General features: G+C 24.2%; 1 protein-coding gene across 5 annotated transcripts; it reads right to left on the bottom strand.

Moving 5' to 3' along the window:
* Positions 1-1,813: 1,813 nt before the first annotated feature.
* LOC114126218 (calpain-A-like) lies at positions 1,814-24,010 on the bottom strand. Of its 5 annotated transcripts, none has more exons than XM_050205716.1 (15): positions 23,167-24,010; positions 10,399-10,591; positions 10,243-10,312; positions 9,933-10,050; positions 9,728-9,862; positions 7,583-7,763; positions 7,312-7,472; positions 6,963-7,213; positions 6,716-6,879; positions 6,380-6,600; positions 6,265-6,307; positions 4,780-4,921; positions 3,415-3,542; positions 3,147-3,342; positions 1,814-1,937 (listed from the first exon to the last, which is right to left on the bottom strand). In XM_050205716.1, exons 2-15 carry the CDS (start codon positions 10,585-10,587, stop codon positions 1,852-1,854), a joined length of 2,085 nt encoding a protein of 694 aa, XP_050061673.1. In that variant the 5' UTR covers positions 10,588-10,591; positions 23,167-24,010; the 3' UTR covers positions 1,814-1,851. The 5 variants fall into 5 exon arrangements, with proteins under 5 accessions (XP_050061673.1, XP_027845915.2, XP_050061671.1 ...); XM_027990114.2 differs by lacking the exon at positions 23,167-24,010 and adding an exon at positions 19,352-19,596; XM_050205714.1 differs by lacking the exon at positions 23,167-24,010 and adding an exon at positions 19,216-19,296.
* Between the last annotated feature and the right edge of the window lie 1,009 nt (positions 24,011-25,019).

The following is a 25,019-nucleotide window of genomic DNA, read 5'->3' as shown; positions in this document are numbered from 1 at the left end:
ATTATTCAATGTTATAATATAGTGTTAAAGATAATTTAAAAACATTTTTAAAATTCCAATATCATATAAACTTATATGCCATAATATTTAGTATACTATTACATAATATTATACCTAGTAGTTAACAATATTATATTATCCAAAATAATTGTATCTTGAAACGTATCCTGTTCGCCGGCAGTTAGCCACTGGCCCATTCACCTCAAATAAACTCATATTTTCTTTTTTTCTTTTAGAGTTTGACTCTTTTAGTTAGATCATCAAGTTTCATATTGCAAATTTCCCATATAGATGAATACTAGACCTTAGTATTATACCCAAAACTCTCCAACATTATCCATTGCCAGACCTATTGATTTTTATTTTTGTTTGAAACATAGATAACCACACGTCTGATCTTTAAAAAATTGTAAAATTAATTCATTAAAATAACACGTTTTAATAAATAATATTATAAATTAAGAGCGTAATTCCATTTACAATTATTTTCATCAAGGTTCCGAAGTCAAATCAAAGGTATTTCACTAGCACTATATATTTTTGGTGGTTCTAGGTTACTTTATACGGTTAGGACGGTTAGGTAAAACTTAAGAATGCAGAACACTTAGAACTATTACATAATATATAAAGTATACAGGCATATAGTATAAACAAGTCTGAAGTTAATACCTACCAATTTTATTAAAAATGTAATTAAGTTTAAATATTATTTAGTAAATCTAAGTATCTTAGACATTCAAAATAGGAAGAAATTGTGGATTATTACCTATCCACAATTATTTATCAATATAATATATACTATAAATTTCCCAAAAAAGTTTTTTATTCAACATCAAATTTGCTACTATGACAATTAACTAATAGTTACCTTCCAAGATTATAAATTGTAAATGATACTTATGTGTACGTCTTCTATTATTTTATGAACAATATTAAAATCATTTTAATAGTTAAATATATTATAAAAAAAAAAAAATTAAAATTAAGAATAAAATATTTCATTTATAAATTAATATCAAAATTAATACTCGAAAAAAATGTTTAATAATTTGTTTTCATTTTGTTTACCTAATTTGTCTTTCTTTACATCGATTCTTGAATTACCTTCAACAAAAAATTGAGGATTGCTCGCAATTTTTTAAGAATTCAATTTTTAATATAATTTGAAGTAGATATTACAATTTTAATAAAATTGATTAAAAAATGGTTTAAATCGTCAATTTTTCATAGTAATTAACATCGATATTATATCAAAAACATTCGTGCTTAATAAGTTATTAGTTATTACTAATAAAATAAATAATAGACTTGCCTACTAATGATCAATAGTCTTATAAAATTATCTTTATAATAACTAATAGTTTTGCTTTATATATTTTATGTCACATGTTTTGTACACAGTAGGTATAACATATATTTTACATTAAGTAAATCTGTAAAACCACCGAAATAATTGTACATTGTAGTCAGTCTACATCTGTTTACTATGACATTTCTAAAACTCAGTTTGTGTTTGCAAACCGTTTAAGCATGATGTGAATTAATTTTATTGTGTGTGCGTCTTTATACAATTTCACAGCAGACAGTACCGTTTCTACCAAAACAATCTATAGGTACTTTTAAACACTCTAATTTAGTAAGCTTATTTAAAATACCATGTATATTACAATATTAAAAAACAATATAAAAATATTCAATATTGTATAGTATAATATTATTGTTGATAAATTACATTTTTATCGCTAATGGTATATAAACTAATGAATTATAAAGTCGGTAATAGTAAATAGTATTTTTAAATAAAAACAGATAATTATGTTTGTAAAAATTAAACTTCATTTATATTTAAATCTACGAATAAAATGTTTTTTCCACCCATTCTTCCAATGTAAATGAAGCCACATTTTCATTACCAGGATCACGTTCTTTGAAGATATCTAAAAATAAAAATTTTACAATTAAACTCTGCGTGAAAAAAGTATACAGTACAAAACAAATAAATTTAAATTAAATTTTTCAACCATAAATTAGGTAAGTAAGCACAATTAAGTATTACATTAAATCCACTTAATTAAGAATATCAACTTTACTAATGTATTAGGCACTATCATAATCTATACGATTGATGATAATAAGAAAATTAAATATTAAAGCAACAAAAAAATTATAGTGTATGGCCTATGCAATTTAACTAGTTATGTAATTAATTTTAGGTTTAAATGTATAATAAAATTTTGTACCTAATAAAATTGAGTTGATTTGAATATTTGAAATAAAATTAGTTAGAAAAATATAAAATAATATCAGTAGAATTTACGTTTAATTTCGTTTAATATTAAGGTCAAAAGTTAGCACTGGTGAAGTTAAACTGTTTTATAAAGCTAAAAAAAAATGTTAACTAAATTATCATTTGGGATAACATTCTATTGCTTAGTCAAGCCTATGAGATAATTATATTAAACACAAACAAAGATGATTTGTTGAGAGCTTCACTCATATTAGCTTTTAGAATGCAATAATTTGATAGCTTCTGGCGTATGACTAATCAACATGTAATATCAATATAATTTGCATCTAAGTAATAAATGCATCATAGTTATTAGTGTAATAGTTACTTACATTAATATTTACTAGGATTAAAATAATTTCATGAATTTATTGTACTTAGACCTAATTACCTATCAAAATTATAGGACATTGGTTTGATCAATTTTGATTAACAAATAAGTTTATAAGTGTAAGTATAAGTGTTGGAATCAAAGAGATTATTAATATTTGTGTTTTAGTAATGATATCAATGAGTACAAGAATAAAGTATTTTAATTTTAAATTTAAATTATTATTGTTCTATACCTAACCATACCCAGTTATTAGAGTATTATCATCTTTCATATTATTTTGAGAGACTTAAAAAATAAATTAATATAAAAAAACAGTATATCCATTGATATTTCTGCGTGTATTTCAAGCTAAAATTTTTGCACAGTAATTTTTTTTCTGTGTGTTTATCTTGCCATTAGAAATTAAAATCACCAAAAAGCACTCATAAATTTTCTTACATTATTACCCTTAAAACTCAAGAGTTCTCTAAGTAACACAAATTTTTGTCATGTTTATTATTATTTGTGAATCTAATTTTAACTAACCTATCGTGGTTTTAAGTCGTATTGCGCACATAATGAAATCGTCGAACATTATATAACCTTTTCTGTTCGCATACCTATGACACATTGTGTTTAGGGTACGTGTTTTAATATGGTAACCAACAGAACTTAATGCTGGTCTTAATTCATATCCTTTGATATAACCTTTGTTCTTTTTATCGTATACTTTAAAAACAACCTAAAACAATTTAGAATATATTTTAGAATAACATGAAGTACAATTTTTTCAAATACATGTTAATCCGCTTACCTTCCACTGTCTAATATACAACCATAATCTTTGAAATTCTTTAAAACCAAGTTTTCCAGATCTATCCCAATCCATCATAGCAATTAAACATCGACACACATCATTTGAAAACCGTATATTCCCGGGTTCTATAAGTATTCAAACATTTGATAACATTTTTAGTATACACAGTAAATACAGTCAAAAAAATGTTAATTATTAAGAGAACTCCTTGACGTAAAATAAATCTATAATAAATATAGAAGATAAAAGTAATCAGACTGAATAGGTAATTATTTGATAAGTTGTCATATTGATTTCAATAATATAACAAAATATCTATAATAATATATTAATATATCATGTATAATTTATAAATTATGATTAAATCAAATAGAGGTACCGAAGTTTTGAAATTCCTCATAAACATATAAATTTAAGTATGTATAATGTTGTTTAAAAATCGTTTCTTTTTTTCATTATTCTGTATTATGTTATTCGAATGAAACAATTTCTTAAATAATTACGTATCTATTGATTTTGTTAGATTAAATTTTAAGAATTCAGAATTTCAAATTCAATCAAATGCCTACTAATAAATTATTAAATACATTGCAATTATAATGGCAGGTATTTATTTTAACTTCCCATTAAAATTATCCAATAATAGCTATTTTAACGAAAATACCTATATCTGATTAAACTACTAATACCATAACAAATCTGAAAACATAATACATTTGTTTAATTACTCTCATGTAGATAAACTTCATAATGAATTTAAATATATTTTAAAATGTTTTATCACATTCATTATACTAGCTCAGTGGTTCCCAAACTTTTTCCCATCTCGGCGTATTATTATTAGTTTTTATAAGTCACGGCACACTTTGGATAAATATTATCTACTTATCGAATAATATCGTTAATAGGTAATAATATAAAAAAAGTTCAAGTTGTCGTGGTACACCTTTCAAATTTCACGGCAAACTAGTGTGCCGCGGCACACCCTTTGGGAAATACTGTAGGTACTAGCTCATAGTTTTATTGGTAATTGGACTAAAGTACTTATATGCTTTTAGTAAAATTATCATTCATTGGCTAAATTTTTGTGATTTCTTTTAAACTTCAATGATATTACAGATCGTTCAAATTATCACCGATTACGCGGGCATTTGCACGACACGCAAGCATTTAAATTATTCTATGTTAAACTCCTTAAAAAATGGTATGTACCAAATTCCCATAAATACCTATGTAGGTACCTAATAATTAGGTTGATTATGATAATAATTCAAAAAACAAAGTAAATAAAGTGGTGCCAGATGATAGTTTGTTAAAAAAGATATCTATATTATACTTAATAGTTACATATTTATCAAATACCTTGTTTCATAGCAAAATCCAATATATCTTTAAGCTCCATCCAATCGACTTCTTTGTCACTACCAGCTACTTTAAGGAAATATTTTTTTAATTTTTTATTCGACTCTTCACTTTTGTTCGTATTAACTGCCAATTCTTTGATCTAAAAAAAAATGAATAACTTATATGTATAAGACAACTTAATTTTAGATTCTGAACGAAGTGATAAATGTATTTTGATTTTACATGATGTGTTTTTATTTATTTGTGTGTGTGTGTGTGTGTGTGTGTGTCTGTGTACAGCATAATTTATTGAAATAATGCTTCAACTTCAAACTTGGGGGGTGGTTTACGATGACAAAGTGAATATCATTATAGAGGTTAAAAGTAAACATTTTCCAGTAGTTTTCAAAAAAATCAAGAAAAACAAAAAAAAAAGTGACGGAAAAACAGGAATTTTTACTCAAAATCATTTTTTGACCAAATCGATTTTTTCGTATGGTTGTAACTCAAAAACTAACCACCATAAATACTTGAAATTTTCACCAAGTATATATATTAATATATTAGTGTTGTCTATATACAGTTAAATTTTCAAAATATTTAGGCTTTTTTGAGTTTATAGGAAAAATTTTATGTGCGTTTGAATTTTAAATTTTTAGGAGATTGATTAACAATAACGATTTATCCTTAAACGATTTTAAATATTTGTTATTATTTAAAAAGTAAAAGTCGTAAATACTTGAAAATTTCACCAGTTATTTAAATTGATATTTTTTTACATGATTTAATTTTAAAAATATTTCGCTTATTTTGATGCTATTTATAGGCATTTGAAATATTCGTTTTTGTTTAGTTTTTTTTTTTATAAATATCTACAACATTTTTTTGGCTAAGTAAAAATACTTGAAAATCGAATACAAAGTTCCTCATAAGCAAGGCCGAGCAATGACGAATTAAAAGTTAAAATTAAGTTAAAATGTTAAATTATTAACTTGTTACTTATTTTTAAAATTAACTTTTAACTTAATAAGTTACTTTTTTTTAGATTAACGTGTTAAATAAAAATTATAAAAATACATAGGTATTAGGCCCAATATTTTTTATTAGCATTTGAAATTCAAATACCGATAAAAATTTGTCAAAATCGTGAATATTTGCAAATTTTTTTTTAGGTATAATTCATCAAATTTTTTGTATAAATAAGTAAAAGTTAAGAAATTAATATTAGATTTTCTAAGTTTGTCTAACAATAGTTATAAAAGAACTCAAATTTTGGGGTATTCAGGGTCATTAAAATATAAACCACCTTTTTCATCACCCATTGGAAAATATATCCTAGACTGACAGATCATATCCGTTCAGAATCGTTTTTCGTATACAATAATACCTATCAGTGGATTCAAATTTAATACATCAATTATAGTAACCTACTATACAGCAGAGCGTTACTCACTTGATCACTCTTTATTTTATTTTACATTTAATCCTATTTTTGTTATTTACCTTATCATTAATTGGACACGTTCCTACTTCATTGTCAAACTCCCTACAAAAATGTAATTTATTATAACACCAAATTATAATTTTGAAAATATATTTGAGTTCTTTAATTACTTACTTCAAATTATTTTTTATTTCAGAAAATACTCTGAGTAAAAACTCTCCTTGTTCATTCTGATTAGACGTACACGGAACAATACAATATTTACCAGGAGGAACCTTAAGTCTCTTACAAACCTCTCTTATGTTATATATAGGAGAATGGAACTTATATAAAGCATCGTTATTGTTAAAAAAATTCATGTCTAATGGTTTCGGTACAGACTTCGATTTGTTGAGCTAAACGATAAAAAAAAATAAGTATGATTAAAAATAATATAACAACCGTATGACGTGTATTATTATAAAAATATTAAAACAATATTAAAACATTTATGTTTTTTTAAATACTTACATCGAACAAAAAAAATCTAATTAATAATGAATTCGACTCCTTTTTACGATTTCGATGCATTTTCTTTTTCATTAAGGATATAATTACAGTGCACATTTTCTCATTATCATTATCGTCAGGTTTATTTAATGTTATATAGTATTGTGGGTTACACGAAAAGGATTCTAAATATTCAACATTAAATAATATTTAATAAACCGTTAAAAATTATAGTAGTTCACAATTATATTATCCAAAATAATGGTACCTTGAAATACATCACATCCACCGGCGGTCGCGCCTCGAACCCATTCACCTTCAAATAAACTCAAATCCCATTTTGTTTTAGAGCCTGTTTCATTTTGTCCAATCAGATCGTCAGGGGCCAAATTACAAATTTCCAATATAGAGAAATATTTAACAACATCTTCGAATGACATCCAAAACTCCCCATCATCATCTATTACCAGACCTAAAGATTGTTTTATTTTTTGAGTCATACATAACCACTCATTAGATCTATAAAATATTTTTAAATTAATTAATTAAGATAACATGCCTCTAATTAATAATATAAAATAAAACGTCTAGCTGTGATTTAATAATAAAAAGCATACTTATCACACCACGATCCATTCCATTCAATATGACCCCAAGGATTTCGAAGTCTAATCAAATATATTGTTGACGAATTACCATTAGTATTTTTCATAAGAAAACAAGTCACCTTGGTAATACTATATGCATGAGGTGCCTTTAATCCTTTTTCTGAGCCATCCTATAACAATAATAAATAAAATATAGATTCAAAATCAAAAAAATATATGTATGTATCTAAAATTAAAATAATAGACATCATTTTATTTTGTATAAAGTTGAATATCTAACCGATTTCAATTTGATTATTGAACAACACATAAGCGCTTGTCGTTGAATAGAATTTTGCATAGTCGTGAATAAATTAGATGGTGCATCATTTAAATCATATATTTCTGATACTCCTCCGGTGAAATCTCCCATAGCCGTCATTGAAAGACCTCCGTCCAACGCTTCATATGACCCATGGAATCTAGTATAATTTTTTTTTTTTTAATATGTCATTAAATTTTGAGTTATGCGATAAATTTATTTATTATACAATAAAATGTGTTTTTTAGTATCTTGAGTGTAGGTACGTTATAAATCAAAAGAAAAAAAAAAAAATTAATCATCAACTTTAAGGATAACATATAGCATTTGATGACAATAAATTGGATTTTATTCATATTTTGGGAAAATCAAAAGTCAAAATACTCAAGTAGATACTTTTCAAACTAATTGAGAAAAACAAAAAAAAATATGTCAATAATGTTAGTCTTAAAGTTTTACCAAATATTAATACTAACATTTATTACTTTATTAGACGAGACATAATTTTAAAAATGTTTTTTTTTTTTTTTGTATTATTTATAAATAGTTTCAATTTTTAACTTTAAAAATAAATTAATTTTATGTTTCACTAAATTTTTATTTATTGTAAAAACCTTAAAAATTTAACGTAATAAGATTTTTAATAAATTGTTCTTATAACAAAAAAAGAAATTTTTAAATACACCATTTTACATTATTATTTAAAATTCAAATTGACATACATTTGCAAAGCATATTGTAATATTAAATTTATAAAATTTAATACAATAATCCCCGTAAGTTTACGGTAAAAATACGTAATTTTGTTCAAATTTCTATAGAAAATTATTGTGTTTGTATAATTTTTTTAATGATTTGTTTAATTTCAGTATGCTTTACTTTTGGGAAATATTATATTAAATTTTTAAATCTTAACCATAAAAATTAAATATTTTATAAACTTCATATTTACTAAAAAATAGTTGTAGCTTGTAACTTTTGTAGTTTTAACAAATTTTTAAAAATTTGAACTTCGAATGGATATAAAAAAAAATTGCTACTTTATATTTTTTAACAATTTTATACAAGTATAAAAAAGCGTGGTCAAGTGAGTATCATTATGCTGTACAATAGGTGCCGTATTTAAGATCACTTTTATAGAAGATTAAATTATGAGAAACTTTGTATTAAATTTTCAAGTATTTTGACTTAGCCAAAAAAATTTTATCGATATTTATAAAAAAAAAAAGAAAACAAAAATATATAAAATGTATATTTTAAATGCCTATAAATAGCCTTAAAATAAGCGAAATATTTTTTAAATAGCTATTTAATGAAAACTTAAGAAAAACTTAGTGATTAATTTTTTAACCTTAGATATACTAAAATTTGTATCATTTTTTAACTACAAAACAACTTGCGAATTTTCGTGACTCTGACATATTTCGTAAAAATTTGAACTATAAATGCTTGTAAAAAAATGTTTACTAACAATTTTTTTTTTTTTTAACTACAATAATAACAACTCATAAGGGACCTTGTATTAAATTTTCAAGTTTTTTTGAGCACCCAAAATTTCGTCAAAAAAACGTTTAATGAAAAAAAAATACTTAGAAAAATCAAAAATTTTAGTGTTTGAAAAATGTTTACTTTTGACCTCTATAATCAAGAATATTCACTTTGCCATTGGAAACCACCCACGAAGTTTGAAATTGAATCATTATTTCGACAAGGTATGATATACATAGACATAAAAACCAAACAAAAAACACATATCATTGTAAAATCAATACATTCATCATTTCGTTCAGAATCTAATATTATATAGAAATTATTCGTTTATATAAACATCTGAAGTTAAAATTTTAACAAAATCGTTTGAATTTCAAATTATTTTGTAGTTAAAAATTCATAACAAAGATTTGAAATTTTAATTCAAGACTTAATATAAATTTTTTACAAGAATTATAAATAAAAGTTGAGTTTTATTCCAAAAATATTATGTTTATTATAATAAACATAACACTTAGAATTTGTATACAAGGTTAGGTCGCTAATGAAATTGCTATATCTATACGTATGATTTTAATGTGATCAGGTAGTTTTAGTTGTTTTAGTTTTAGTTTTAATTGATCTAATTATTACTTAGCATAAGCTTTTTCCAACAGAGCGCTCCAAAACTCATTATTCTTTGCTGACTGAAGAAATATTAACTTTCCTTCACAAGTCGGTAAACGATCGTCGACAACCACCTCAACCCATCTGCCATACTGCCAAAATCTAAAATCACAAACATTTTAAAGTAAAATTTACACATTCATTACTGTACAGTTAAAATAAAAATGTTTACCTAAAGTGAAATATACCGGCGTATTTAATATAGAACCCTTGGTCATAAGGCACTACTCGATTAAATAGTTTTTTGTTTAAAGTTAAATTCGCCATGGCGGCTAATAACCAACAGTCGCCTACATAATAAAAAAATATTTAAATTAGTTATGTGCACGATATTTATAAATATTATTGGTAAACTTTTAATTATACAATACATTGATTCAAAATATTTCGTTCATAAATAAATATCAAAAGCAATACCTACTTATAAACAGTTAAAATAATGAATATTTCCTTTTATTTACCTAATATTCTATATATCATACCTAATAATCCTTGCTTTACATCAAATCTAGAAGCTCCATCCACGAAAAATTGAGGATCATCTACGATTTCCTAATAATTACATTTTTAATATAATTTGATTAAGTAAATGTTACATTTTGTACAAAAACTAGAAAATATTACAAATATTTTCTCACTTTTGGTCTTCGCCACTCAATACGTTTATTTCGACAATTAGTTAAAGATGATAAATCTGGTATATCGAATTCTGGATCTTTGAATAGAATATTTTTTTGTATGCATTTATTTTGGAGAACTTCAAAGTTTTGAACATATTCAGCAGGTCTCTGTCGAATACTGGAACCCCGTTCGTTAATATTTGACATTTTACTAAGGAATTGAATATATTTGATGAATAATTGTACAAAAAATAAATTGATGAACCTACTTAAATTAGATTGTTTCACTAAGACAGAACTCTAACGTACATGTAACATATATAATATATAGATTCATATTATCTAAAGTACATTAAATATATTATTATTGTGTTTCTAAGAATAATTTAATTCTGTTTGTATTTAAAGGTCAATGTTTCATAAAACAATATACTATAGATCAATTATAATATCTAAACTATATAGTCAATGTACCTTACTTACTATACATAAGATAATAATATTGCCAATTCGTTAGAACCGTATATTCCTCAATTATGTTGTACGTTTTACATTGTATGCACACACTGTAGGTACTATTACATTAAAATAGCTTCATGAAATGATTAATCAATTAAAATAATTACCCGGGATTGTGTTTTTAATGGACCTAATAGTTTAACTAGGCTAATTTAAACTTAAAAACAATACAAAAATAAAATACGTGAAACATTTATTATATAAATATTTGTGTGTCTATAAATTTTACAATTATATTACAATTTTAAATCTTCAAATATCATGTAGGACTGTATTTAAATTATATGATTTACTGCCTACCGAGGTATGGTATTTTAATACTTATACGAATTACGAATATATCTATACTAATATTATATTAGTATATAATATACTATACTTATTACTTATAATGTCATATTTAAAATATCAAATTTCTTACGCATTACATGATTCTTGTATATTCACTGAAACCTAGCTTAATAATGTTATGTCATCGGAATTGGGTTTTAAATTTTTCAGAACTATGATAAATACAGAGATAATAGAACCGCTCAAACGTAATAAAACTAAAATACCTACTAATAATAATAATTTTCATTCAAAGTTCATCTAAATTAAAATTAATAGCACAGAATTATTATTTGTCCTTTTAAACACTTCTAATCTCACTATTATAGTCTTTATGTATATTGCACATAAATCAAATGAATATATGAATATGTAGGTACATAATTCTTATTTTGATAATGTTGAATCGTTGAATAAAAAATACATCCATGCTATTTTCTTATGATTCGATAATTTTGAGAATTTTCACTTGCCAACAGTCAAATTTTTCAAATGTATACTCTTATCTTTAATGAAACATAAGTTTTTATTTTGGAATCTTTATCAATTAAGTTGTATAAAAAATTAATAAAAACACTTTTCTAAATTATGACATAACAAATTCTACCACTAATCTTTATTAATATTGATTTATATATTAACCCAATTATGCTTTTTGATATATGCCACTCTCCACTTCCAACAACTGTTATTTTTACTCATCATATTTTAATTTATTTAAAGAGTCTGCATTCATTCTCACTTGAGTTATTACCTTTTTATTTAACAAATCATTATCATCCTATATTTTTTCAGTACAATGGAAATCCTCGTTTATAATCCAATAACTCCAAAAAAGGCAACAAATATTTAATAAATAGTTATCGTCCCATTTATAGATTGTCAATAATACTTAAATTATTCTCAAAACTTATCAATAATACTATCACACCTTAATGCAATAAATTATTATCAAATAACCGATCGAGTTTTAGTCAAAATAGATCAACAATAAAATATATATTTATATATAAACACACAATTCTAAATTTTCATATTAAAAAATCAACCGCAAACTGATGCCATTTATGTAGAACAAGAATCTAATAGGATCCCAATCATCAATTGTTAATTAATAAGCTTAAAATATATGGATTTACAGAACCACTTCTTTCTTAGTATTACTCTATCATTTCTGGTCATACCGAAACTGTAAAATTCAATAATTATCTCTCTAAACAAATCTTTGTTACTATTATAATTTAAACGAGCAAACCCAGTAACAAATATAGACATCATCTATGATTATAATAATATTTTGTTGTTATGCTTACACTTAATCTATAAAATATAATTCATAAAGTAGTATATAAATATAGTGTATAATAATGTAATATAATAATATAAATGGTAATTAAATAGGTTTAAGTAAATATAATATTTGGTGAATGTTTATAATTAAAATAACATAAAGAATTGATTAAAAATATGAAACAATGAAAAATTAACTTAGGTTATGACATTTATATTAAATATAAATAATTATTTAGCCAAAGACCCCCTACTTATATAATAATTAAAATCATAAACTGGAACACAAAAAAAAATAAAAAAGATCAATACTTAAATAGTTTACAAGTTATGACATCAATAATTTTATTTATCTTTTATATTATTTCATATATTTATTTTTTATAAATGATACATCTAATTTTATTTCTCATTCTAAAATTCTAGTATTATGGTGATGCAAAAATATTAGTTGCTTAAATGATACTGCGAAACTACAGTACGTATAGTCAGCGCCGGATTTAGGGTTGTGGGGCCCCAGGGCCCACATAAGATTGAAATATAAAAGTTTTTAGTTGATTTACATACTTTAAAACTTAAACTTTAAAATTATATTAGTGATGGGTTATCATCATCATGCTATAAATTTCTTATCACATCAATTTACCTTATTGAATAGGTATAGTTAATACAGATTTATAAAATGTTAATACAATCAATAAATAAATACTAGTAACGTTAATAGTCATCATTTTTTATTTTTTTATTTAGTACATCAAAACCATTGAATTTGAATAAGTTATTATAATCTAGAAAAAATGTATTATTGTACTAGGGATAAGCTTGATGAAAGTAACATTATCTAATTTATATAAATTATTGATATAGGAAAAAAACACCGAGAGTATCAAACAAAACATTATTTTTAGACACTTTAAACACTGAGTAATATTTTTGCCAGTAAATAAAAACCATACTTCGAACATAGCGTATATAAATGTACAATAATTTATAAAACCCAAACGAAGTAATACTAGTTTCGATATCCAAATAACTGAAATAACCAGTGCTGGGATTTTATAGAACTTAAAATTGCATACATTTGCTCTATAATATTACCTTAAATATTGTTAAATGCCTAAATATGCACTAAAAACATGCAAAATAAGGAAATCTTACAGTAGGAATAGACAAAAAAGTCCCAACAAAATAAGCAGATAATAAAAATTAAAACCAAATGCCTAATTCAAAATCATCGTAATATAATATTATATCTTTAATCTATATAGGTAATATTATTGATGTAATTGTACGGCGTTGTATCAACGTAATCAGCCTATTTACTTAATCTATACATTTACAATTTACTTGATAATTCGATTGAAAAAAAATCTAAAACCACAATTCGGTAAAATATTATTTCATAAAATAAGACAGATTTTGATTCAAAAAACAGGTAAAAAAGCAAAAATTTCAAAAGTTCAAAAAAGCACTACAAATTAAAAAATCACAAAATATACACAAAAAAAAAAACAAAATAAAATTTTTAATTTGAGTTCTCCGTATCATGAAACACATTTCTAGCTTACTCTGCTACTTTTGATTTACGACGCATCACTCAATACTTTAGTTGAATAATTTCGTTTATAATTAAGTATAGTAATGATAAAAAATTACCAATCTCAATCTGGTATTTCGTTTAATCACACACCACTTGTCAAACTTTTTTAAAAAAAAAATATTTTTTTTGAAAATCACTAGAAAAATTTAAAAAAAAAAAGGGTAATTGTTTTGTGGGGGCTCTTATTGATTGAATCTTGTGCCATCCCCCTAATTCGGCCCTGGGTATAGTTAGATTTCAAAAATATTTATGAATGATTCTAACAAAACGCTATGTACAATAATTTTAAAAAATGTTTCTATAGTACTTTTCCTATAAAAAAAATTTCCTATAAAATTTAATTATGCTTTGGGTAATATCAATTTATCGAGAATTTCTACTGTACACGATCTTAGGGTAAAATTTGGCTGCAAACAATCTTTCAATAACCATATACTTTTTATTAGAAATAAAGCATCTGCTAAACTAGGTTTTTTAAAAATGTACCTAGAATCAAAATTGTTGAGATGAATCTGTATTAAAAATATTATATTACCTATGATGCAAATCCGTTCATATTTTAATTATACTCCTAATCTGGCGTTATTATTTAGTAACACAGATCCAAAATTTAAACAAAATTCAAAATAGTTTTATCAGATTTTTATGCTATTAATGTTTTATTCATAGAACACTTGTTTATTCTGATATCCATTTCTTTTAATATGCAGTCGTTTAAAAAACATTCGTACAAATTAAATTGAAATTGTTGTATAAATTACTATAGGTATAATATGATTGATTATCCTGGATTACTGAAAAATATAAATTTTACAATAAATCCATTAAACCACCTATCTTTTTATTTATTTTACACAAAACATTCAGCCATAAACTATATGCAAAACCCTCCAACCAATATTTTAATGTATGTAAGTAATTCTTTAAGAAATACCTATTGATTTTTTTAGTAATTTTAAAATCTTTTTATGGTAAATTTCTTAAAAAAAACATAACAAATAACTAAAATCATAATGAATACCTCGTTTTTATTTTACTTAAGTTTATTTTTATAAATTTAAATATATTATATTATAATATTGATACCTTTTTTGTTCTTTTATTTTTAAAAATATTATCATTTTTATTAATATTATTTATTAGATTGAACCATTCGCCAAGTTACCATCGCCTAGTTTACACTGTAATAAAATTTATTAGGAATTGAAATAATTAATATGGTAGTTAAGTATTAATACAATACTATCAAGTTAAAAGATTAATAGTTAACAAATAATAAATGTAAATCTCCTAGTTTTAAAATTAATATAGAAAAAATATTAACTTTACTCAGTTAAAAAAAAAAATAAATAATTTACTTTTTAATTAATGTGCCGATCATACAAAGAGTATTTTTACCTATATATGTGCATAACTATAGCCTGGATCTAAATGTCTTTAAAACCAAACAAATATACATAAATGATATTCAAAAATGACCTTAAAAAATGCATTTTACCGCAAACAATAACTTTAAAAAATACCTTATAATTTTTTTTATGCAATTTGGTAATTTATGAATAAACTATTATTTTATTAAAAAAAAAAAAAACTTTTCCACGGTCAATAATAAAAATAAGATAAAAATTGAATCGAAATGAAACAAATGATTGACAATTTATATGAATGAAAAACCCCGATAGACCTATTAAACGAGAACAATTTAAACATCAATTTATCTTTAGATATTTTTTTCAATAGGTTAACTTATATATATAATGAATAAATACGTATTAAAACCAACAAAATTAATCATTAATGCTAAAAAAAATGTTCGAAATATACAAAAACTACAAGATAAAAGTTTCAACTCTGAAGCACTCGTTATATGAAGCGAATTATGTACATGAAAAGGATTGTCTACGATCAAATAAAAAAGGCGCACTTTGCATTGAAACCCAGGCCCTATACAGTATATATAACATTATATTACCAATAGGCAATAATCAGAACAGAAATTATAATTGGCTACTATTACTATTTTCGGTAAAAAATAATTTACCAGTAAAAAAAATGTTGATAAAATTTACCTGGTTAATTTACAACACTCGCATCTTTATAATTTACTATTTTAATGCAATTTTAAAAATGTAACTGAATATTAGTGTAAATGTATACTTGATTTTCTTCTTCAATAAAGTAATATGTGATGGGTATTATAAGCATTATACATTCATACATATACATTTTAAAAACACCTAAAAACTAAAACATACAAAATCAAGGTTGCGCATAAAGGTAAAGATTTTTTTTTTAATATTATGTCCATCAAAATTCAATAATTTCATGAATGGATAACTAAAGAGTACCTAAAAAAAATATCTACGTACAACTGTACAAGTCCGTTTTAAGTACAAAAAATAGTATTGAAATTAATATTTAAAATACAAAATTATTCTTGTCAATTTTTTTTTAGAAACTAAAACAGAATTTTACTTTTACTAATATTTAAATATTAAACAATAAATCTCACGGTAATTTACAAAGGAGTCAAAAACATTTTTAATTTTGGGCTATATTTATTTACATAAATTAATTTTGTAAGTTTTAAAAGGTTCAACTATTGTTGTCTAACTGTTGGGTTTTAGGTACATGTAAAACAATGCTTCTTATTTGTATAAAAACAGTATTAAAATATTATATTTTTATGGTATATACATTAATAATAAATTAGTAAAGTACATAATAAACGTAATTATAATATTATTTTTAATAGTCTCAATTGATTTCCTTTTTAATCATAATTCGATTCTGTGAAAATATGTTACATAATGCGTGTCTATTATTTGGCTTATACGTTATAACAAGACAATAAACAGCTATTATACATAGGAGTAAATTCGATAAACATCAATGAAATTATTTATTTCAAACCTTAGACCAAATCTTCGTATATTGTGTATTACTGTAATAGTTAGCATTATATAAATAATTTTCCTAGTTCGCATAAAGTTTAACGTAAGTATATAATACGTATGACGGATAATTTTTTCATACGATATTTTGCCGGTAATTCGTATGACAGCTAATTAAATGAATGTATCGAGTCATTTTGAAAAAAAATTTTAAGCAAACATAACTTACTGTTTATAATTATCCATATTATAGATACTTAAAACTATAATAAATATTAATCTTTTTTTTTAGAAAATCAGTCGACAATATTAGTTTTTTAAATATTTAATCTACTTGAAAAACTATTTTTCATCATTTAAACACGAGACACAAACAATTATAAAAAAATAAGCAAGTGGGTACCATTCTCCTATAGGTACATTGAGTATCGAGTGAGTCACTGTTAAGTTTGAATTCAATGATATATAATTTTATGCAAACAACCATATCTGAGCGGAAACGATCTATCAATCTATATATTACTAAGTTTATTTCATGATATATTTTTTGATATACCTATTAAAATCATTTATTTTACCTTTAGTATTACGGTAGTATGATATATTTTTTTCTGAAAAAATACAATTTTATGATAATCAATCCCTTTTGAGCGTAGATTGTATTAGAGATTTCGTAGAGTGTAGGTACATTTAAAATTTTTAAATTACATTTAATTTAATTTAATAAATTAACGAATATATAATTAAATAAAAAACAAAAAACAATATAAAATATCATCTATACATATTACATAATATTGTAAAGAAATTATTAACAAAGAAAAGAAAGTAGATAATATTAACAATTCAAATGTAAACTAATTCTAATATTAACCAATTATAAACAATTTCTTATAACTACTTTTGATGTAAATTAATTTTTTTAATATACTCATAAGGTATTAAATTAAAATGAGTAAGCCATAAACAATCAACAAATGACTGACCAAAAGATTTTTTACATATTTAATAGCGATATTATAGACTTAATTTTCTTTTTTGTTTTTTTTTTTTTTCATTAACAGGACTACTTGTTTTTTTTATTAAACCTTTAAAAACGAACATAATAACAATTTTTTTGTAAATGATCTAACTGGTAACACACCCAAATCTAAAAAGTTTAGTCTAGTCGACCTTTCTACAGTACTTTTATTATTTAGAATGTAGTTAATTACTATAATAATATAATACAGTATTATGTTATATCAACTTATAACTCAAAATGTAATGATATTTTTCTATGAACATTTATTGAACAATAAAAACAGGTTCATAGTATAAATAGATAATATCTTTAAATACTCGTAAATCAAAAATATCAATGCGTGTAATCAAATCTATAATAAAATAATACACGTAAAAGTTTTAAGTTCTCACAAATTATGTTTATGATTTATAACAAAATAATTAACATTTTTATTGATCGTAAAAATACGTAATTTTGTTCAAATTTTTGTAGAAAATAATTGCGTTTGTATAATTTTTTTATGTTTTTTTTTTTTTTTTAATTTGAGTATGATTTACTTTTAAGGAATATTGTATCATATTTCAAACCTTAAATTATAAAAATTAAATACTTTATACATTTTTACTAAAAAATAGTTGTAGTTTGTAATATTTATGATTTTAACAAATTTTGAAAAATTTGAACTTCAAAATTCAAATAGTTATAAAAAAAATTGTTACTTTATATTTTCGATAATTTTGATCCATCGAATATTTTTTAATGGCATATTATATACATAATATATAAAATCAACTTTCTTATGACTATAAATAGCTCAGAGTTCAAAACACATTTTTTAAATTATACTGGTATATAAAATGATAATAAAAACTTTTTCAAGTATCTATCTAGTTATTTGTTATTAAATTACAAAAAAAAAAAAATTGTTTCAGTAAAAAAAGTTATTAAACGGTTGAACATAATCCAATATCTTTAAAATTGTAACTTCAAACAGTCATAAAAATTGATTAGATTTAATATATATAGTACTATTTATAGTTACTAGTTTAATAGTCACTCATTGTTAATATTTATGAAGTTAATTTTAAATTTATCAACTTATTAAAGTAACAAAGTTTATTATGATGATAGAAAAATCACTTACTCAATGTTGAAAAAAAATTTATCTTTAATAAATTATTATTATAAGTAGGTACCTATGTGCACGAACAACCGGATGTAAATCACACAACAAAAAAAAATATATATAAATATAATTATATATTATAATATATTTATATAATATTTTTAATATATATTAAAAAATATTAAAAATAAACAATCTAAACTCACATTAAAAGACTGAAGCGATAAGAGGGCGTGCGTTTAGTAATGTATACTGCAGCTACGAGACTACACTACACCTCGTTATCGGTTCTTCAGTTGAATACCCGAGTACACGCGACTTGGGAGATCGGAATTTGCTGAGTCTCAGTCTCTGCAGTATATTCTACGAATCTCACCGTGACGTGTAGGCAACCATGAAGTAGTGCTGCCTGCTGACACGATGTACAACTACAAGCGTCATAATATTATAAATCGATTTTAACGACAAATCGAAAAACACTATACGACACAACAATTTGAGTATCTAGTTACAAAAACAAAAAACATCAATTTACTTTGGTTGTATTGCCATATTAATAATAATATTTTCAGTCTTTCAGATTTTCTTAAGTATAATATACCTGTAAGATTATACTATAATATTATTGTTAGTAGGTACAAAATGTAAGAAAAATAATTATTATACTGTACGTAATTATAATTAAATTTTATTGCCACGTCAACAATATGCTCTAAAATATATTCGACTTGGGAGACTTTTTTTCTACATAGTTATTTACTATACTGTTATTGGTGTGAATAATGTACCTATAATTAGTACAAATATGATAAGTTACAAAATACAACACTATAGATTATTTTAACTTTAAATGTTTTATAATCGTCGTTGTCGTGTAGATTGTAGGTACAAAGTTTAAAAAAAATTATTAAGTTACCTACATACCTATTATAAATACATTTAAAATAAAAACATGAAGGTTGTACAAACTTTCTTTAAATATAAGTAAAATAACATCATTACATGCTCGTATTTAGTATTTACTATACATAGTATATTTCTATAATAACGATAACAAAACTCCTCAGGCATCCACAGTGTCATTCCAATCATTTTCTGTGAGTAAACATGGCATCGTAGATCAGCTATAACTATATAAACAATAGCCAATAAGGCATATATATATATATATATATTTAGAATAATTTATTTCTAAAACAACAACAATGAAAATGAAAAATAATATTTAAAAAGGGTGGTTAAGTGGGTAACACTATAATAATATAATGTACAGTAAGTATCGAGTGGACTTCAGATATAGAGTAGATGACTATAATGAGTGTGTTGAATTTGAATGCAATTTGTTTACGAAAAACGATTCTGAAGAAGAAGTTTCCATAATCTTCTAGGATAAGTATATATTTTCCACTGGGTGGTGAAAATTTTGGTTTATGTTTTAATGCCTTAAATACCTCACAATTAAATCATGTACAAAAAATACAAATTTAAACAACTAATGTATGTTTCAAGTTTCTACGACTAGAAATGACTGACTATAACAAAGTTCTAAAATTATTTGATTTTAAATAATCGTTATTTTACACGTGAATATTGGATATCGTAAAAATTTCAACTTTAAAGTTTAGATAAAAAGTATTCAATAGGCCAACTTTCAAGTTCTTTTATAATTATTATGAGCCAAACTTATGGAAAATCTTGTATTAAATGTTTAACTCTTTGCTACTTGCACACAATTTTTTACACATTTTAACTACAAAATAATTTGCGAGTATTTATGATTTTGACGAATTTCGTCAATATTTTAACTTCAATAATATTTAAACAAATCATGTTTCCATTGGAATCTAAGCAAATTATTTTGACGTTTTAAATTGAAACATTATTTTAACAAGTCATGGTGTACCTAAACAGAAAAAAAATACACATGATTATAAAATCAATACATTCATCACTCCGTTTATAATCTAAAAAGTCATATCATATGTGTATTTGAAATAGCTATGTAAATAAGTAAAAATTGTTTACAAATATACATATATATATATATACATATTGTTATACGAGTTTATAAGATTAAATATTATAAAAGATAAGTAACTTAACGAGCAAAGGCCTCAAATATAATAATAGGTTTTCTCAAAAACCTTATCTTTTAATTTTATACAAGTGTCATACCTCTAAAACTATACACTTTTTATAGGAGCAATATAATAATATTATATTTAACCTAGATATTCAAAGCATATTGTTAGTTTTATGTATGTTAATATTGAAAACGGCCCAAAATGTTTAAATATGTTTACCTATTATATTAATCATTATTTTATCCTATACACATCCTAACAATTTATTCTACAAACATCTTTATCTAAAAAAATCTTTAATAACTATATAATATAATATTTGTATATTTTCTCATTTCAAAAAGAATAATTCCAAATGTTGTTATAAGTTCTTAAATAATGAATAAATGAATAAATTTTTTATTATGTTATATCTGATTGTGGCAGGCGCGGATCCAGTAATTTTTTTTTTGAGTGTTAACTGTGGTTTATTTTTAATGATTAATATTGATATTGTTTTATAATACCATGATTCATAATGCGTTCAAATTACTTGTGCTAATATTTTTAAAATAACATTTCAAGATTAAGTATTATTTTGTGTTAGGTACATCCTAAAAAAATATGCTATTTTGTTGGCCACAGTAAGCTGTAGTCCAAATAGCCTAAGCGGTAATACGGCCTTGTTTATTTAATTAATGCTCTAGGCTTAGATTTTGTATGAATATTTAAAATACTCAGATATTAGAACAATTGAAATACAAAAAACTACACCAACAATTATTAAATGTCACATTCCATTTTCGGAGAGTCTCTGCAACGAAAAAACAGCTTGCCGACATCGGCCAACATTGCTCTTATTATTACTTGTGTATATAAAATATACGCGTACCTACCTATAATTGACGAAAACATATAACACAAATAATTCCTCCACAATCAAATATATAGGTACAATATATTGAAATAAATATAAATTAATTAATTAAATAGGTAACTAATTTTTATTTCTTATAATTTACTAATAATTACACCAGGTAAAAGAAGTCAATTTTATACCTACACTCCAAAATTAAGTATTATTATTGTTAACAGTGATAAAAATAGATAATTTCAATAAGTTGATAATTTTTTTTTTTATTATTTATTTAAATATATACCCTTGCTTTTTATATCTTATAATTATTTACGAAAAAATAAAATAAGTACACATAAATCGTAATAAAGTAGTTACTCAAAACAAGAGTCGGGCGTGGAAAGTAAAATATAATATGAGTCTTCAATATTGTTATTTCCGGTTGATAATAATAACAAAAAAATCTATAGAATTTCTTTGTGAAACAATACAGCGCAGACTTAATAATAAAAATATTTTATACACACTCGTCACTTATACACAAACACACAGACCAAGCGCTGTTGATAACGCGCGGCGAGTGTAGTATTAGATATAACTCACACTAATTTCGATTTACACACTAACATACATCCACGTCTCAGCGCACCAATGCGACATGTGAATTTAATTGCCTACATTTCACTCCTTAAGACTCCGCTTCACTTGGTTTTTTCAACTCTTACTAACTAACTAACGTACAACCATAGTCTTATACTCTTATGTACTGTAATAACGCAAAAATAAGAGAAATAAAATATTAAAATAAAAGTATGTAAGAAAATAGTAGGTAAGATATGTAGTTTAGATAAATGAGATGCTAGGCAAACACAAGGGACACAAGCCTTGAATAAATGCCGGATTTATTATAAGTTATTTAAATTTACGTAATTACCTTCCTCCTGATAGTCGGAGGGTTCTCGAGGTCGTAATTAGAGAATGACCAAGTACATCGTAATAGTAAAATATTTACTATCAAATTATAAAGAATTAAATAAATAAGATATAATTCTCGTATATAAAATTATATAAATACATAAATATTGATGCTCGTGCACCTTACCTTATTGGCAGCTGTGTCTGAACGCGCAGATGACGTTATAAGATAAATAAAGGTTTTAAACAACCAGATAAAAAGAAAACAACAGTGTTAAATTTCGATTTAAAAAAAAAAAAGGAAAAAGTCCAGTTGTACGGCACTGCACTTGTGTCTTTAGCTGGTGTTCATGCACTGATCTCTTTGGTGGGTGCTCATACACTGATGAGAGAAGACGACTTGGTCAAGCCGGCCAGAGTCGCAGGCGGCCCGGTCAAAGGTTTCCGCGTTTGAAGAAATTTTCTTTATCCCCGGCGACAGAAACCCTTACTGGACCATCCATTGTCTCCGGCAGCACACGAAAAAGATTACATGTGTTGCGCCACACTGTCACAACTATGTATAATATTCTACGTGACCAAATAATGTAAACCGTTCCTTTCATCAATGATTTAAGATGTTTGGGTTATAACTTATAAGGATTATCTACGTGCGACAACTCTACCATTATTTATTTTATTGAATAAAAATAAGAAATTTACAATCATGATATATGAGCATATCATTACAGTACCGACTACTATAATTGTTTAGTCTTATACATATACTATCACCAACACATATTATACAGTATACACTATGCGTAGGTACGAGTTCCGAACAGGGACAACACGGTGCTCACGGGAGTCCGCTCGTCTTGTTGGCGCGTGTGTCTAACAATTGACTCCTACAGCTTAAGTAATTCAGTAAAATAACTAAATATATTAACAATGTGTAATTTATTAAAGTAATATTATAATAATTTAATATTTAATATACCTAAACAGTGTGAATTAATATCAAGCAGCTATTTTAATTTAATTTTAATAATTGGTTTGATTCTTTTCAACATAGGTATATATATATATAAATTGATAATTCAATAGAGGAAAATGGTAAAGATCTCAACAGACGAGTTCATAAAAAATTGGTGGCAGCGGTAGCCGTTTCATCTTCTTTCGAAGACTTCAAATAGTGAGTGATATATTATATAAAAAAAATCAAAATCATGGAAGGATTTTTATAATTAGGGTGAAGAAACAATACATATAGGTATTATATAAAAAAAACTTAGTGTATAACACAGAGTAATAATACAGCCACTCCCTGGTGTATCATCACGGAATAATTTTTAATTCGGGTTAAAGACATCGTGTTATAACTTATAATTCACACGTTTTATCACTTATATAATATGTTACTAAAAATGATGTTATAACGGAAAATAACGATATTCTCCGGTTATTAACGTTATTTATCTATGAATGTGAGGATTATCATTATTTTCTAGTGAGTAACGTTAATAATCAAGGTTGTCATTTTATAGAATTTATATGCATATTTCTTATGAGATGTTTAAAAAATAACAAAGTAAACTAAGATCGTGTTTCATGATACAGAGGACTCAAATTAAAAATTTTATTTTGTATATTTTTAATTTTTAATGCATTTTTGGACTTATTGAGAGTTTTTTGCATTCTTACCTGTTTTTAAATCAAAATCGGTCTAATTTTATGAAATTATATTTCAGCAAAACGTGTTTTTAGATTTTTGTCTATCGAATTATCAAGTAAATTTAAAATGTAGGTATAGAATTAATAAATAGACCGATTACATTGATCCAACACTGTACAATTACAGTGATAATATATAGATATAATATACTATTACGATAATTTCGTATTCGGTATTTGGTTCTAATTTTTGATTATCTGCAGATTTTGTTGGGTTTTTTTGTCGATTTCCTACAATAAGATTTCCTTTTTTTTTTGCATATTTTATTGTTTTTATTGCATATTAAGTAATTTTTAAAGTAATATTATAGCGCATATTTATGCAAT

This window comes from Aphis gossypii, chromosome X, assembly GCF_020184175.1.
Source record: "Aphis gossypii isolate Hap1 chromosome X, ASM2018417v2, whole genome shotgun sequence".
In the NCBI taxonomy this organism is placed as follows: Eukaryota; Metazoa; Arthropoda; class Insecta; order Hemiptera; family Aphididae; genus Aphis; species Aphis gossypii.
The sequence above is the reverse complement of the archived record's forward strand: the minus strand, read 5'-3'. Positions and strand labels throughout refer to the sequence as shown.

Bases quoted from the DNA above. Each gene is read 5' to 3' on its own strand.
- LOC114126218 (XM_050205716.1), bottom strand. From the start codon at position 10,587: ATGTCAAATATTAACGAACGGGGTTCCAGTATTCGACAGAGACCTGCT. The intron at 10,313-10,398 runs GTGAGAAAATAT...TGTAATTATTAG, and splicing joins TTGAGTGGCGAAGACCAAAA to GAAATCGTAGATGATCCTCA. The intron at 6,601-6,715 runs GTAAGTATTTAA...TTTATCGTTTAG, and splicing joins TTAGATTTTTTTTGTTCGAT to CTCAACAAATCGAAGTCTGT.